The sequence below is a fragment of the Macrobrachium nipponense genome, chromosome 16 (genome assembly GCF_015104395.2).
Source record: "Macrobrachium nipponense isolate FS-2020 chromosome 16, ASM1510439v2, whole genome shotgun sequence".
NCBI classification, from domain to species: Eukaryota; Metazoa; Arthropoda; class Malacostraca; order Decapoda; family Palaemonidae; genus Macrobrachium; species Macrobrachium nipponense.
Genome location: NC_087209.1, coordinates 8,790,254 through 8,807,361, shown reverse-complemented (window position 1 = coordinate 8,807,361; position 17,108 = coordinate 8,790,254). Strand labels below are relative to the sequence as shown.

At 38.5% G+C, this 17,108-nt stretch overlaps 1 protein-coding gene across 1 annotated transcript in view; it reads right to left on the bottom strand.

Annotated features, from left to right (window-relative positions):
* Nucleotides 1-5,307, bottom strand: part of LOC135195263 (uncharacterized) — a 19,436-nt gene extending 14,129 nt beyond the window's left edge. The window contains exon 1 of the mRNA XM_064221522.1: nucleotides 4,816-5,307. Within this exon, the coding sequence (XP_064077592.1) occupies nucleotides 4,816-5,307 (492 nt within the window). The remainder of the gene's footprint in view (nucleotides 1-4,815) is intronic.
* Nucleotides 5,308-17,108: the final 11,801 nt, after the last annotated feature.

The window sequence follows — 17,108 nt, the reverse complement described above, 5'->3', positions numbered from 1 at the left end:
TAATAAGTCTATCATAGAGCATGGAGATTACATGATAATGCACACATGTTGCATGAATCACTTCAAGCTTTCATGAAAATATTTTTTCCTTTTAATTTTAAATATTTCAGCCAAATGTTGGTTCTTGCAGGTTCCCTGAATACAAAATATAATATACGGTGCCAATATTTCAGTGATGCTGCTCTTTTTGACTTAAGGGGCTAATGACTAAATGTGAGAGAAATAATGGAATAGAATATTTTTTCCTGGGAGGGAGGGGGAAGGGGGGACTTGAGAGGTCCATGTTGCTGTTACGTACAATGGACAAGAAATTTGTTTCAAAACTTCTTGCAACCAGTGCTGAAGTGATCATGCAACTTTGCAAATGACAACTAATGATTATCATTGACCCATATGTACATAACTTATAGAATGCAATTGTCGAAAACTTCTGCAATTGGAGACTATAATTCTCTATTTTTTTGTATAACTAACCCTTTTTCCTTATAAGTAATAGATGTAGATACATTTTTTACAGACATTTCTCTTCAAGGGCTAAGGCCACTTCGATTAATTTGTTTCAATACATCCATGAGGGCAATTCGATACAACTCCGGCATTTCCGGAGGAAAAAAAGAAAAAAAAACGTAACGGTTTTAAACAATCAAGGTCACCGTTTGTAACAAAACACTTCTCCTAATTTTCAAATCTTTTTAAGGTCAGATAGAGCACTTGATAAATAAGTCAACCCTATCGCTTAACAGGGAACGCAATGTTGTACTCAGGGAAGCGAAATTTCCTGCTACGTTTTTTGTATTCTAAAATTATTGTTTTGTGGTAATCGGTGTAAGTACGATACGACATTCGTCTTTGGAACAAATTTTGTCGTCAGTCAGTCTTTCTAAGCGTGTTATTTAGTACTTGGTTTTGTTTTTGTATTAAATTAAATAAGATCACGAAGTCAATATATTAATTATACTCTTGGAAGTTTAGATTTGCGACATTATTAATTAAAACTAAAAAACAAATCAGAAGAACTAAGAGTAATTTATGAGAGTTGTAAAACAGACAAAACATTTGAATTATGGAAACGTAGTTCTAATTGTAAGAGATTTTGTAGATGTCAGATACGTGCCTATAAATCTAACGTAAACGATACAGTTTTGATAAAGATACTTGTAAATGTTTGAAAAAATAAGTTTGTGTTTCAATTGCTTTTGTGGAAATGAGCGGGGCTGTATGTATGAGATCGCCTTGGTGGATTTGTACTGAAACATCAGTTTGAATCAAGACGACGGAGGAGGAGGAACAACCAGGAACAACTTTACCATGAAAACATGTAAATGAGTCGACTGCAATTGACTCGGTAAGTTTTTTTCGTCAGGTTAGATAATAACAAAAAACAGGCCCTTTCATCTGTCGATACCCTAAAGGTCGATACGCGAGCAAATATATCCACATTTAGTAGGAAACGCCAAAGGTTTCATATATAGTTCTTGAATAAATATATTAAGGTTTTATATATAGTTCCTATGACCGTTAAGTATATTGTTAAAACAGAACTGTATCTAATAAAAGGAGCCCATGAAAATGCCAAAACGTAGACAGTAAAGACTATATTTCAGAGACCAGCAGTTTCTCTCTGCCTAAGGAGAGCTAGAACTTGTCTCTGAAATATAGTCACTGAAATATTTACTTTCGACATTTTGGCGTTTTTATGGGCTCCTTTTATTAGATAGTGCCTACGTAAATGTTTGGAGGTTTTATATATAGTTCCTATGAAAATGTCTGGAGGGTTTTTATATAGTTCCTATGTAAATGTGCGAAGGTTCCTATATAAATGTATGAAAATTTTATATATATGTTTCTATATAAATGTAGGAAGTTTTTAGATATGTCCGTATGTAAATTTATGAAAGTTTTATACGTAGTTCTTTATAGATATATGAAGGTTTTATATATAGTTAATGCAAAAATGTATGAACCTTGAGATGGGAGCAGTTTAACAAAATTTACACAGAACTGAATTCATAACCTTTTGCCAGGGGGTGTCATGTTTAATTGTGCAAAAGTAGGGCCAGGAACATTCTTATAAACACCATCCCATTTAAAATCTGATCCAGGTTTCATACTGAATATTAATAAGTTTAGTGGTACTGAATATATTTCATAAGGATATTCATCCTACGCCTCTGATTTGTTTACAAAACATGTTGATTAAAATAGCCGTTCTATGTCATGTTTACACAACAAAAACCGAGCTGTTTCTTGAGCTAATTAACTGTTGTTCCTCATGAGAGCGTCTGCACTGACATTCGTTGCTTGATAAACCAGAGGTAGAGGGTAGAGATCATAGCTACTAAAAGACCCAACAAAATATCGTCGTTAATACATTACAATATTTCTGAGCTTCCTCCATATGTATCATATTGGCTAGAAGGTTATACACATATGATATGAATTCACCTTTAATACTGCTGCTGTGCAATCTACAATTTAGCCCCCTTATTACATAGCTGTTAGCGAAGTTCAGTGATATTTTCGTGTAAATGACACCCCTTTCTGTATATGGATCTTCCCTTTTTACCTGATATTCGTGTAAATATCCCCCCCCCCCTCCTATACTCTTATATATAATTCTTCCTTTTATACTGGATTTTCGTCTAAATGATACCCCCTTTTTATATGTAGTTCTTTTTTTACTTGATTCTGTGTTCATCACACGTAATGCGCTGTACATCTAGCCAACTTACTGTTCCGCCAAAGGCTAAACGCATAGATAGATTGATAGATAGATAACAGACTCTTCTCAGGCATAAAGCCGAGCCAAGTTCTGAAGGGGGTCGGGACAACTATAACTATATAGAGTTTCAGGCATAGTGGTGTTCTTGAGTGTTCCAGAAGTGACAGGAGTTTGTGTCTTAAGTCTGTCCATTCACTGCATAAACTTCCTGCTGCTTCATGTGTTGAGATTTTTAGCCTCTACATACTTCTACACAATAGTAGTACCAATCTATGGTGAGGGTTTGGGCGTGTCTAAAAGCGAAAACACGCGATGCCATATCTTCAAGTTCTTTGTAGAGGCGGCCAAAGTCAAAGCTCTGTATTTCTTACTAATCACCCAAGGGAAACATTACCCTTAGGTCTTAACCTCTGTCCTACACAGATTATCCTCCTTCCAGAGTCTGGTGAAAGGGGAATGCCCACTCTAATTGTCTTAGAAGGGTTCGCTGGTATAAGTTTATTTTTCCTTTATTCAGATAGTGTGTATTGGCATTAAAACTTTAGATATGAAACAGTTCTTTTTATTCTTCAATTAACTTATTTATTAACAACCTACATGAGAGAAAACTAAAGGGATATCATGGCTATGATAAATTTCATACATTAATCATTTCTTTATTTTAGAAACATTCAAGTAATAAATACAGTATATCTAATAAATAAGAATGATAATGATACACTTTATTTAACCTCGTGATGCATGCATTTACAATGGTTTTCAAAGAGAACAGTACAGAACAGTGTAAAAAGACGAGAGAGAGAGAGGGATGCTTTAAGACGACTCCTCATCAGATGATTCCTCATCAGAAAATTCAAGACTTGCAGTAAATGAATCAATATATTTATCAATCAAGATATCTTTTGCTGCATCTTCCACTTGCAATTGCTCGGCATGTCTTACGGCCTTTTCCCAATTTTTAGGTGTCACAGTATCCAGAGCTTCTTTAGTAAGTTCCGATAGGTTTGCCATCTTAAAATCGTTTCGTTTTGCTATGAAACTTTTCACTTGGCCCCAAATTAGTTCTACTAGCAAACTTACCCATCTACGATGGGTGATAAAATACGGGTGCAGAAGTGAAAAATTTATATGTGCTATTTGTTCAGCAATATTAAAATAAGAGCGATTTTTATACATACCAACTACAGAACCTCTTTGTACACAATACTATCAGTTTGTCCACAACTTAATTTCAAGTTGGCAAAGTCAGTTGCTCTGCTCATCGCCATGCGTGAACATGGGTGACGGCAGAAACACACCAACATGATCCAAAGTCTGGCCCTGCTACTTGTTTGCAGTGAATGAGAAGGCCAGGTTGATGGGAAACTGCCTGCGCCGTAACTGGAACGGAAACTGGTTGTCCAAAGGCATCAGAGGAATCTGGGGGATGAACAGACGTTTGCCGGTGTGAGGGCCCGTTGCTATCACTGCTTCGATGATGTGGGAGTTTAGCTCCATAACGGTGTACCTCGTTCCGTTGCAATGTCCATTGGCAGGATCGAAATTCCGAAGCAACATTACCGGGCAGTACTTCTTCAACGTTATTTTGTGCACTGGCAGTCCCGATGGATTTAAGTTCTTAAAAAAATCTTGTTGATATTGATGATAATTTTCATCTTCTATTGTGTCTGAGCTGAAATATTCACGACTTTCTCCGAGGAAGTTGTACAGAAATTATGTATGAAAATTCGTAAAGTAACTAAGTCTACGGGAATAACCAGCCTCGTTTCACGGCCAGAAACAGCTCCGTTTCAGGGATTCCCTTCTCACCCCCACCCCCTACAAAGGAGGGGGGGTAGGTTGGATGAAACCCCATTACAAACCATCTTAGGGGTCCCCACCATAACCCTGCCAAGTTTCATGCCCATCTGACCAGCCGTTTGGCCGTGATTGAATGACAGACAGACAGACAGACATTACGCCCATTATAGTATGATGATGATTGGGTTGTATTGGCAGTGGCAGGGAGGAAGCCGAATAATTTCATGTCCATTTTCTGCTGCAATTTTATCTACGACATAAGTGTTTTTTATTTTAACGGAGAACTCCTTTACCATCTCTAAAAGTTGACCCTTCAACATTTTCTCTGTTGGTTTCACACCTTTAGAGATGAGCCATTCTGTAATGACTGCCTTTTTGCTTGACATCGTTGGTAGTCTATCTACTTTCCTTGAATGATAAGGAGCATTATCCATCACAATAATTGAAGTTGGTGGTATGTTTGGGAGCAACTGGCAACGAAACCATTCTTCAAACACTTCGTGATTCATTTGACGGTGATAATCACCGTCATTCTTTGCAGTGAATATGAGCTCAGCGTTTGGAATGAAGCCTTCTGCAGAGCCTGCATGCAGAATTATAAGTCGGCCACCTTTTTCTGACGGCACTTTAATTCCAGAAGCATTCTCAGATTTATTATCTTTCCAGCATTTTCCTACAGTGTAATTTTGATTAACCCAAGTCTCATCCAGATAAATTACATTTCGTCCGTTCTCCCTGACGTTTTGCATTTTTTCTAGGACTTGTTCGCAAGCACTGCACGTCATATCGTTCCATAAAAAAATTCCTACCATCGAGTTTTGCGTACTGGAAACCAATTTCTTTCACAATTTTTCTTAAAGATTCTCTACCCCCTTTGAATCCTGTTCTTTCCCTCATTTCAGACAACACTATTAATGGTTGGAATTTCTTTCCTCTCATAAAATTGGAGAATTATCCGACGAAGCAAACATTTGTCAAAGTCATCCAAACCAGTCCCAGGTTTCGATATTTTCCTCTTATTTAAATCGAAAACTGGGTTACCAGATAATTCTTGCGACTCTCGTGCTGCTTTACTTATTCGTTCAACTGTAGCTTTACTAACTTTTGTTACCTCAGCTGTACGAAGAGTTGCATTTGCAACATTAGTAATGGGCCCTCTGCTCTGTTTCTCCATTGTGAAGTATCTTAAAACATTATGAATAATTTGCCTTGCTTGTCCTTGAATGACTCTCATGGGGACTACAAAAGGCTGTATTGTCCTATAATGACAACTACAGCTCATAATATACCCGTGCCTGGCCCGAGACACGAGGTCAGAGAATACCAAGTCACATTTCTTCACTTTATAATGTTAATATTAATGACTGGTTTAACACAATTGTCATCGGGACCTGTGTACAAAAATTACGATTCAATCATTTTTGGAGCAAATTTATCAATTTCAGTTACTAAACTGCTCCCTTTACCTCATTAAGATTTTAATAGATTGATGTTTGGCAACGCTAGACCAATTTCAATCCTAACAACGGTATTTGGATTTTTTCATCTTGTCCCCTGAATATTTTTTTTCAAATTCAGTTGACCGTTGTCTTGGAACGTTCTACACAAGGAAAAAAAATTAACATCAAAGATGAAAAAAAAAAACTTTCATATTCAAATTTCTCAATTTATAGAAAAGTTCAGATAACAGACATCCTTTAAGCATTTAATCTCACACAAACACACGTATTTGAGCGCCAACTATATTTACATCCGCTAATCCTTACCTTCACCATAAAGGACCCCAGCTTATAAGATTTGACCATTCTTAAGAGATTAACGAAGGGTATATTGTTCTTGGATGACAGATACAGATTTCGATACTTGACCTGAGAATCGAGATTGTAGATGTGGCAACATGGTGCCACATTTCTCAAATATGATATTGAAAAACTTAAGTATGTTGATAATTAACAACTATATACATAAGAACCATGTTTAGCAAATATTTCAGAATATTTCCCTTCAGTTTTGGCATATTACAACGACCTATATTCCATAACATTTTCCTTAGAATGGAAGTTTGGCAACGCACGTAAATGACTTTCGTCTTAACAAACCCTCACCACAGATTGGTACTACTTTTTTTTTTTTTATAGGTCTCATCTTTCTGTTAGGGTTAAGGTTAAATTTAACCGACTCCTTATTAATACAGAATTTTTCGTTCATAGGTGTTCGGGTTTTACAGCTGACTGATCATGTCAGATCCACGACAAAGGAGCTTGAAGTCAAGTTTTTTCCTTAGAAAATAACATCCTTTTGCCATCACTTGTGAATGGTAAGGAATTGCTTTGCGCATTTTCTTCTCTTGATCTCCCCAAGTCAATGCTGAAACACGCGGCCTATGTGTACAATGTATCAGAAAATAGCGACAATACAAACGGGGGTGTGGGGGGGGGGGGGGGGGGGGGGGGTGGGGGGGGGGTGGGGGGGGGGGGGGGGGGGGGGGGGGGGGGGGGGGTGGGGGGGGGGGGGGGGGGGGGGGGGGGGGGGGGGGGGGGGGGGGGGGGGGGGGGGGGGGGGGGGGGGGGGGGGGGGGGACTTGAAAGATCCCACTTGCTCTTATGTACAAGTCACAACAATCTGATTTGATTTAAGCTCTCTGTAACCAACTGACATTCGAGGTGACAAGTTTTATCGTAACCCTACAGTGCATGGCATTAAGAATCATATTTGATTTAGCCCCCGTAACGGGGTAGCGTCATCAGTGCACCTTCTGCGGTGCAATGTAGGTATTACTTAAGGTTATTTGCAGAGTCCCTTCGGCCCCTAGCTGCAACTACTTTAATTCATTTTACCATACCTTCTTTCATATTATCTTTTTTCTGTCTTACTCTCCAGCCTTTCCTAACAATTGATTCATAGTGCAACTGCGAGGCTTTCCTCCTGTTACATCTTTCAAACCTTTTTCTGTCAATTTCCGTTTCAGCGCTGAATAGCCTTAGTTGCCCCAGTGCTTGGCATTATGCTTAAAAATCTATATAAAAAAAGGACTTGATGTAGCCCTCTGATAAGTGTGACGTCATCTGGCGAGTTTGGCAACGATGCAATAAAAAAAGAAAGATTTTGCGCAGGCGGTCGTGTCGTAAAAGGAATTAGAATTGACTGAATCTGTATCATTGCACTGAACCCTTTACAAATGACATTCCAGGCTGACTTTTTTAAGGATATAACGTATACTTATTATTAGTTGCCTGAAATAATGTTTTCATTTAACTTTATTTCATACTATGATTGTCTCGCCATTTTATTCAGTGATCACTTATGTTTCATACATTTCATACTACACTCTTTGTAGTGCCAGGGGGTACGTAGGTGATTATATCTTCATCCACTCATTAGGGGAAGTCGGGCATTCCATTGAGGGGTTAGAGATGTGTATTTCTGGTGATAGAAATTCACTCTCGACGTGGTTCGGAAGTCACGTAAAGCCGTTGGTCCCGTTGCTGAATAACCACTGGTTCCATGCAACGTAAAAACACCATACAAACAAACAATCGTTAGGGGAAGGTTTAAATTATGCTTTGACTATTTATTATTTCAAGGTATGCTCAATCTAATGACTTATTATTTCTTCCAGGCTCATTGCTAAAGTACCTTCTGAGGGAAGTAAAAGAAAACCAAATGGTTCAGAGGGATTCTGAAGGGGAAGAAAGCAGGCAGAGGAGTTTACAGGCTGCTCTATGAACAAGAGCCCTTGCTGGCATACCGCCAGCTTAATCATGAACAACAACAACAACAAGGCAGAAGACGACTGTGTACTACCACATGAAATTTTTAAAATACAGAAGAAACACTTCAGGTTACTGTGGCTGGAAACGGAATATTATAAAGATTATGACAACTCACTATATACATATTAGGATGCATAGGTTTTAATGTAAACTTCTGAATTTAAATATCAGCTATCAAGTAGTTATGTATGCTGCAGGATACAGAGTTTCGTCTTTACTCGAATCTAGTACTATTTTGATACCAGTTACAAGTAGCTCAATGTTTCCGGATACATAGGTAATTTAAATTCCTTATTCAATATTAGCTATCTCTTATGTTTCAGGATACGTGCTTCTTTTTTTTTATAGGATTCACAACAGTTTATGATGAGATTTATAAACCTCAGTTGTTAACTGGATAAATACTACATTGTTTCCACGTAGATATCTTAAGATTTTATTAATATAGCTATGCTTCAAGATACGTAATTGTCAGTTGAACTTCCTAGCAGTGCTATTAGCTATTAAGTAGCTTAGATCGTTTCTAGATTCACATTTTTTACCCACAATTCTCATTAGTTTGATAGCTATCAGGTACCCCGTTTCAGGATTCATAATGTATATCGAAAAGTTACGTATCTTTAAAGATATTTTTTGAATTTTTTATTTAAAGTTCTTAGTTTTGATTTCAAGAATCCAGTAAGTCATTGTTCAGTATATGTAGTACTTACCTGACTAGGAAGGTAATCTTAATTTTTATTCATTTTCCTGAAGTTCATGTAAAATCGTACCAAAAATAATTAATAATTTAGAGAGTATGGTTTTAATGATTGGGTAGAACAGAACAGGTCATATTTTCAGCTTAAATGCAGATGATTCCTGAGTTTTCTCGGTGAGTCTTTTTGGTAGATAAAACTAACCTCCTTCATAGGAAGGACATGGAATTAAGCTTCCCGTGTGTTCCTTGCAGCCACAAAATCTAGTTTGTTATAGTTAGCGATTTATATAAGAGTTCCGTCAGAATGAATTTTGTAGTAGTTTCTAGGTTATTGAAAGGTTGAACTAGAAGTCAATGGCGCCTGTAATAGGCACGTTCATTATGAATAGAGTTCATATTCTGAATAATTATACGTACTGTAATCAACTGCGATCTCTCTCTCTCTCTCTCTCTCTCTCTCTCTCTCTCTCTCTCTCTCTCTCTCTCTCTCTCAAAGAAGAAACTTTCTATAACCCAAGTCTTAAAGTAAAAGATCCTACCAAGTAAGCATTGGTAGGATCTTTTACTTTAAGACTTGGGTTATAGAAAGTTTTTTCTTTGAGAGAGAGAGAGAGAGAGAGAGAGAGAGAGAGAGAGAGAGAGAGAGAGAGATCACAGTTAGAAGCATTTACGTGTGTACACTCTTAAGTAAAGATATTTTAGTGTTTAGTTTGATAAGTTTGATCTCAATCTTGATAACAGAACTTGTGAACTTGTAATTTTCAAACAGTTAAGCGAAACTCTGAATTTTGTTCAAGGCTTGCCATTGAAAGTAATGCCTCTTGTTTAATGTTAAACATAAGTCGATGAAAAGGTCTTATGTACTGAAAGTACTACTGGAATTTTATCTTATCAAAAGCTTTATTATCATGGCGTCTCTGCATATTTCAAGACACTGAGGCTGGCACTCACGTGAAGGCCACAAGCTGATGTCTTACTTTGAGGGTAGTTTAGTATTGCTAACAAATAGATTTAATTGATAAATGATTTCATAAGTAAACTAAGAAATTCAGAGTGGTGCTTAATTCAGTGGTGTTTGGAAGAAGTACTGACAATGGTCTTGGTAAATGGAAAAGTCATTGCTATAATTGCATGTACTATGTCACTTCAGGATAATTTGATTCTCCCTGGAAATTAAATCGTAGATAAATGAATCTAATAAACTAAAATTCTAAACATTGCTTTAAAGAAATTAGGTGTGGTTAACAACGGTATCTCGGGTATATGAATACACTCAGAAGTGCTCTTTCAGAGGGGATTTGTCAAGGATGTTTTTAGAGTAAGAATATGTATTCATAGTTATATGAAGTTATTTATCTTCATTGCAAATTGATAGGTACTCATTCTAAAATGATCAAAACCATCTTGAGAACTAGCCAGGATTTTATCACTAGAGCTCTTAAATATTTTCCAGTCCTTTGATATAAACAATTACTTTTTTAGGGGACAGTTAGCTAATTGAGTATGTCCATTCAACTGCCATTTTAATCTTTTTTAAACAATTGAGAATAAGTAAGTATTCATAGTTATATGAAGGATTTATTTGTCTTCATTTTAAATTGAAAAGTACTCATTCTAAAATTATCAAAACCATCTTGAGAACTAGCCAGGATTTTATCACTAGAGCTCTAAATATTTTCCAGTCCTTTGATATAAACAATTCCTTTCTTAAGGGACAGTTAGCTAATTGAGTTAGCTAACTCAATTAGCTAACTGCCATTTTAATCTTTGTGAAACAATTGAGCCCTTCTTATCTCTCTCCTTGTACGGTTCTCACAAAGGGATCGATTTACCATGACAGGTGTAGATTAGAGTAAGGTTGGGTTGAGGACGTTGAACAGCAAAGTGAAAAAGTCTAAAGGAATAGAAAAGTGAAAGGTAGATTTTTTATACTCTGGGATTTGTATTATGCGTACACTCGACCCATAAGGAAATTTTTTTAGTTATATTTGACCAAGATAAACCTTAGGAGTTTGTGGCTTTATTAACGCAGTAAATTGGTTAAGAAATTCACATTTATTATTGCAGATTTAAAGGTCTTTGTAAATATTAGAATAATATGCCACAGTGTGTCATGACATGGAGAAGTTCTTAAGTTAAGCTGTTTAATAATAATAATAATAATAATAATAATAATAATAATAATAATAATAATAATAATAATAATAAAATAATAATAATAATAATGGTTAATATAAGGAGAGGGATCTTCCAGGGCGACTCACTGTCCCCACTACTCTTCGTAGTAGCCATGATTCCCATGACAAAAGTACTACAGAAGATGGATGCCGGGTACCAACTCAAGAAAAGAGGCAACAAAATCAACCATCTGATGTTCATGGACGACATCAAGCTGTATGGTAAGAGCATCAAGGAAATAGATACCCTAATCCAGACTGTAAGGATTGTATCTGGGGACATCAGAATGGAGTTTGGAATAGAAAAATGCGCCTTAGTCAACATACAAAAAGGCAAAGTAACGAGAACTGAAGGGATAAAGCTACCAGATGGGAGCAACATCAAACACATAGATGAGACAGGATACAAATACCTGGGAATAATGGAAGGAGGAGATATAAAACACCAAGAGATGAAGGACACGATCAGGAAAGAAATAATGCAGAGACTCAAAGGCGATACTCAAGTCAAAACTCAATGGAGGAAATATGATAAAAGCCATAAACACATGGGCAGTGCCAGTAATCAGATACAGCGCAGGAATAGTGGAATGGACGAAGGCAGAACTCCGCAGCATAGATCAGAAAACCAGGAAACAAATGACAATACACAAAGCACTACACCCAAGAGCAAATACGGACAGACTATACATAACACGAAAGGAAGGAGGGAGAGGACTACTAAGTATAGAGGACTGCGTCAACATTGAAAACAGAGCACTGGGGGCGAATATCTGAAAACCAGTGAAGACGAGTGGCTAAAGAGTGCATGGGAAGAAGGACTAATAAAAGTAGACGAAGACCCAGAAATATACAGAGACAGGAGAAAGACAGAGAGAACAGAGGACTGGCACAACAAACCAATGCACGGACAATACATGAGACAGACTAAAGAACTAGCCAGCGATGACAATTGGCAAGGGCTACAGAGGGGAGAGCTAAAGAAGGAAACTGAAGGAATGATAACAGCGGCACAAGATCAGGCCCTAAGAACCAGATATGTTCAAAGAACGATAGACGGAAATAACAGCTCTCCCATATGTAGGAAGTGCAATACGAAAAATGAAACCATAAACCACATAGCAAGTGAATGCCCGGCACTTGCACAGAACCAGTACAAAAAAGAGGCATGATTCAGTGGCAAAAGCCCTCCACTGGAGCCTGCGCAAGAAACATCAGCTACCTTGCAGTAATAAGTGGTACGAGCACCAACCTGAGGGAGTGATAGAAAACGATCACGCAAAGATCCTCTGGGACTATGGTATCAGAACGGATAGGGTGATACGTGCAAATAGACCAGACGTGACGTTGATTGACAAAATCAAGAAGAAAGTATCACTCATTGATGTCGCAATACCATGGGACACCAGAGTTGAAGAGAAAGAGAGGGAAAAAATGGATAAGTATCAAGATCTGAAAATAGAAATAAGAAGGATATGGGATATGCCAGTGGAAATCGTACCCATAATCATAGGAGCACTAGGCACGATCCCAAGATCCCTGAAAAGGAATCTAGAAAAACTAAGGCTGAAGTAGCTCCAGGTCTCATGCAGAAGTGTGTGATCCTAGAAACGGCACACATAGTAAGAAAAGTGATGGACTCCTAAGGAGGCAGGATGCAACCCGGAACCCCACACTATAATACCACCCAGTCGAATTAGAGGACTGTGATAGAGCAAAAAAAAAAAAAAAAAAAAAAAAAAAAAAAAAAAAAAAAAAAAAAAAAAAAAAAAAAAATAATAATAATAATAATAATTATTATTATTATTATTATTATATTATTATTAGATTATTATTTTTTTTTTGCTCTATCACAGTCCTTCAATTCGACTGGGTGGTATTTATAGTGTGGGGTTCCGGGTTGCATCCTGCCTCCTTAGGAGTCCATCACTTTTCTTACTATGTGTGCCGTTTCTAGGATCACACTCTCTGCATGAGTCCTGGAGCTACTTCAGCCTCTACTTTTTCTAGATTCCTTTTCAGGGATCTGGGATCGTGCCTAGTGCTCCTATGATTATGGGTACGATTTCTACTGGCATATCCCATATCCTTCTTATTTCTATTTTCAGATCTTGATACTTATCCATTTTTTCCCTCTCTTTCTCTTCAACTCTGGTGTCCCATGGTATTGCGACATCAGTGAGTGATACTTCTTCTTGACTTTTGTCAATCAACGTCACGTCTGGTCTGTTTGCACGTATCACCCTATCCGTTCTGATACCATAGTCCCAGAGGATCTTTGCGTGATCGTTTTCTATCACTCCCTCAGGTTGGTGCTCGTACCACTTATTACTGCAAGGTAGCTGATGTTTCTTGCACAGGCTCCAGTGGAGGGCTTTTGCCACTGAATCATGCCTCTTTTCGTACTGGTTCTGTGCAAGTGCCGGGCATTCGCTTGCTATGTGGTTTATGGTTTCATTTTCGTATTGCACTTCCTACATATTGGTGAGTATATGTTATTTCCGTCTATCGTTGCTTTGAATATATCTGGTTCGGCCTGATCTTGTGCCGCTGTTATCATTCCTTCAGTTTCCTTCTTTAGCTCTCCCCTCTGTAGCCATTGCCATGTGTCATCGCTGGCTAGTTCTTTTAGACTGTCTCTATGTATTGTCCGTGCATTGGTTTGTTGTGCCAGTCCTCTGTTCTGTCTGTTATTCTCCTGTCTCTGTATATTTCTGGGTCTTCGTCTACTTTTATTAGTCCTTCTTCCCATGCACTCTTTAGCCACTCGTCTTCACTGGTTTTCAGATATTGCCCCAGTGCTCTGTTCTCAATGTTGACGCAGTCCTCTATACTTAGTAGTCCTCTCCCTCCTTCCTTTCGTGTTATGTATAGTCTGTCCGTATTTGCTCTTGGGTGAAGTGCTTTGTGTATTGTCATATGTTTCCTGGTTTTCTGATCTATGCTGCGGAGTTCTGCCTTCGTCCATTCCACTATTCCTGCGCTGTATCTGATTACTGGCACTGCCCATGTGTTTATGGCTTTTATCATATTTCCGGCATTGAGTTTTGACTTGAGTATCGCCTTGAGTCTCTGCATGTATTCTTTCCTGATTGTGTCCTTCATCTCTTGGTGTTTTATATCCCCTCCTTCCATTATTCCCAGGTATTTGTATCCAGTCTCATCTATGTGTTTGATGTTGCTCCCATCTGGTAGCTTTATCCCTTCAGTTCTCGTTACTTTGCCTTTTTGTATGTTGACTAAAGCGCATTTTTCTATTCCAAACTCCATCCTGATGTCCCCAGATACAATCCTTACAGTCTGGATTAGGGTATCTATTTCCTTGATGCTCTTACCATACAGCTTGATGTCGTCCATGAACATCAGATGGTTGATTCTGTTGCCTCTTTTCTTGAGTTGGTACCCGGCATCCATCTTCTGTAGTACTTTTGTCATGGAATCATGGCTACTACGAAGAGTAGTGGGGACAGTGAGTCGCCCTGGAAGATCCCTCTCCTGATATTAACCTCTGCTAGTCTTATTCCAGAGCTTGTAAGTATTGTATTCCAGTTGCGCATTGTATTATTATTATTATTATTATTATTATTATTATTATTATTATTATTATTATTATTATTATTATTATTATTATTTATCTATTTTTTTTTTGCTCTATCACAGTCCTCCAATTCGACTGGGTGGTATTTATAGTGTGGGGTTCCGGGTTGCATCCTGCCTCCTTAGGAGTCCATCACTTTTCTTACTATGTGCGCCGTTTCTAGGATCACACTCTTCTTCATGAGTCCTGGAGCTACTTCAGCCTCTAGTTTTCCTAGATTCCTTTTCAGGGATCTTGGGATCGTGCCTAGTGCTCCTATGATTATGGGTACGATTTCTACTGGCATATCCCATATTCTTCTTATTTCTATTTTCAGATCTTGATACTTGTCCACTTTTTCCCTCTCTTTCTCTTCAACTCTGGTGTCCCATGGTATTGCGACATCAATCAGTGATACTTTCTTCTTGACTTTGTCAATCAACGTCACGTCTGGTCTATTTGCACGTATCACCCTATCCGTTCTGATACCATAGTCCCAGAGGATCTTTGCCTGATCGTTTTCTATCACTCCCTCAGGTTGGTGCTCGTACCACTTATTACTGCAAGGTAGCTGATGTTTCTTGCACAGGCTCCAGTGGAGGGCTATTGCCACTGAATCATGCCTCCTTTTGTACTGGTTCTGTGCAAGTCCGGGCATTCGCTTGCTATGTGGTTTATGGTTTCATTTTTCGTATTGTACTTCCTACATATGGGAGAGATGTTATTTCCGTCTATCATTCTTTGAATATATCTGGTTCTTAGGGACTGATCTTGTGCCGCTGTTATCATTCCTTCAGTTTCCTTCTTTAGCTCTCCCCTCTGTAGCCATTGCCATGTGTCATCGCTGGCTAGTTCTTTAGACTGTCTCATGTATTGTCCGTGCATTGGTTTGTTGTGCCAGTCCTCTGTTCTGTCTGTCTTTCTCCTGTCTCTGTATATTTCTGGGTCTTCGTCTACTTTTATTAGTCCTTCTTCCCATGCACTCTTTAGCCACTCGTCTTCACTGGTTTTCAGATATTGCCCCAGTGCTCTGTTCTCAATGTTGACGCAGTCCTCTATACTTAGTAGTCCTCTCCCTCCTTCCTTTCGTGTTATGTATAGTCTGTCCGTATTTGCTCTTGGGTGAAGTGCTTTGTGTATTGTCATATGTTTCCTGGTTTTCTGATCTATGCTGCGGAGTTCTGCCTTCGTCCATTCCACTATTCCTGCGCTGTATCTGATTACTGGCACTGCCCATGTGTTTATGGCTTTTATCATATTTCCGGCATTGAGTTTTGACTTGAGTATCGCCTTGAGTCTCTGCATGTATTCTTTCCTGATTGTGTCCTTCATCTCTTGGTGTTTTATATCCCCTCCTTCCATTATTCCCAGGTATTTGTATCCAGTCTCATCTATGTGTTTGATGTTGCTCCCATCTGGTAGCTTTATCCCTTCAGTTCTCGTTACTTTGCCTTTTTGTATGTTGACTAAGGCGCATTTTTCTATTCCAAACTCCATCCTGATGTCCCCAGATACAATCCTTACAGTCTGGATTAGGGTATCTATTTCCTTGATGCTCTTACCATACAGCTTGATGTCGTCCATGAACATCAGATGGTTGATTCTGTTGCCTCTTTTCTTGAGTTGGTACCCGGCATCCATCTTCTGTAGTACTTTTGTCATGGGAATCATGGCTACTACGAAGAGTAGTGGGGACAGTGAGTCGCCCTGGAAGATCCCTCTCCTGATATTAACCTCTGCTAGTCTTATTCCAGAGCTTGTAAGTATTGTATTCCAGTTGCGCATTGTATTTTTGAGGAAGCTGATGGTGTTTTCCTCTGCCCCATATATTTTCAGGTATTCTATTAGCCATGTGTGTGGTATCATGTCGAAGGCTTTCTTATAGTCTATCCATGCCATGCATAGGTTGATTTTCCTTCTCCTACTGTTCTTCATTACCATTTTGTCTATCAGGAGCTGGTCTTTTGTGCCCCTACACTTCCTTCTGCAGCCTTTCTGTTGGTGGGGGATGGTGTTTGTCTCCTCTAGGTAATTGTATAGCCTTTCACTGATGATACCTGTTAGTAACTTCCACATTATTGGTAGGCAGGTGATAGGCCTGTAGTTACTGGCTATATTTCCCTTACTCTGGTCTTTTTGTACTAAGGATGTTCTTCCTGTGGTCATCCATTTGGGTGCATGGTGATTTGAGATGCAATGCTGGAGTTGTTCTGCTATTCGTGGGTGTAGGGCCTTGAAGATTTTGAGCCAGCATCCATGGACTTCATCGGGACCTGGGGCTTTCCAGTTTGGCATTTTCTTTAGTTGGTGTCTGACTGTCTCTGTCGTGATCTCTGTGAATCTTTGTTTTATTCTCCCTGTT